The sequence below is a fragment of the Microtus ochrogaster genome, unplaced genomic scaffold (genome assembly GCF_000317375.1).
Source record: "Microtus ochrogaster isolate Prairie Vole_2 unplaced genomic scaffold, MicOch1.0 UNK158, whole genome shotgun sequence".
NCBI classification, from domain to species: Eukaryota; Metazoa; Chordata; class Mammalia; order Rodentia; family Cricetidae; genus Microtus; species Microtus ochrogaster.
The window spans coordinates 336,283-337,105 of NW_004949256.1; the positions used below are offsets into that span (position 1 = coordinate 336,283).

At 40.0% G+C, this 823-nt stretch overlaps 1 protein-coding gene across 1 annotated transcript in view; it reads left to right on the forward strand.

The window, feature by feature from the left end:
• The first annotated feature begins 420 nt into the window (after positions 1 to 420).
• Positions 421 to 823, forward strand: part of LOC101993805 (olfactory receptor 6C74-like) — a 995-nt gene continuing 592 nt past the window's right edge. The window contains exon 1 of the mRNA XM_005372029.2: positions 421 to 823. Coding sequence (XP_005372086.2) covers positions 421 to 823 — 403 coding nt within the window.

Genomic DNA, 823 nt, shown 5'->3' on the forward strand with positions numbered 1-823 from the left:
AAATATTTAATATTGTAGCAAATTAAAGTTTTTTGGGTGAACAGAAAATATGACACACCATCCTAATTCTGTTATATGCTCAAGAAACAAAACATCTTTTTTTTTCTAGAATCTTTAATTTACTGATAGTTTGTTCTCTGAAAAGTGATGAACAAATAACACCACCATATAGATTGTTCTAGAGTAAAATAAAAAAAATCCTGATTTTTGTCCAGATGCCATGAAGCTGTAAGCTACTGTTTTTCTGGTATAGCTCTCTTTAGATTGTTGATGAATACTGTATTGCTGTCTGAACCCTTGCCTTCTCAACAACTAGGGTACTTCAGCATTACTTATCACTAGCATGCTTCTGTAGTGATAACCTCCCTCCACCCACCTCTCTCTTGTCCACTTAGACCAGCTAACAGACAGAGGACCACAATGAAGAACCACACAAAGGTGACATTTTTCATCCTAGCAGGTTTGACTGATGACCCCCTGTGGAAAGTTGTCTTATTCATCTTCCTGCTTCTTACCTATCTGCTCAGCATCACTGGCAATCTGGTCATCATCACACTCACCCTGATGGATGCTCACCTGAAGACCCCCATGTATTTTTTCCTTCGGAACTTTTCCTTCCTAGAGATTTCCTACACTACCACATGCATCCCCAAATTGCTTGCTACTATGGCAACTGGGGACAAAAGCATTTTGTATAACAGTTGTGCCATTCAGGTGTTTTTTGCTTTCTTACTTGGAGCATCAGAATTTTACTTGCTGGCAGCCATGTCCTATGACCGCTACGTGGCCATCTGCAAGCCCCTGCACTACATGACCATCATGA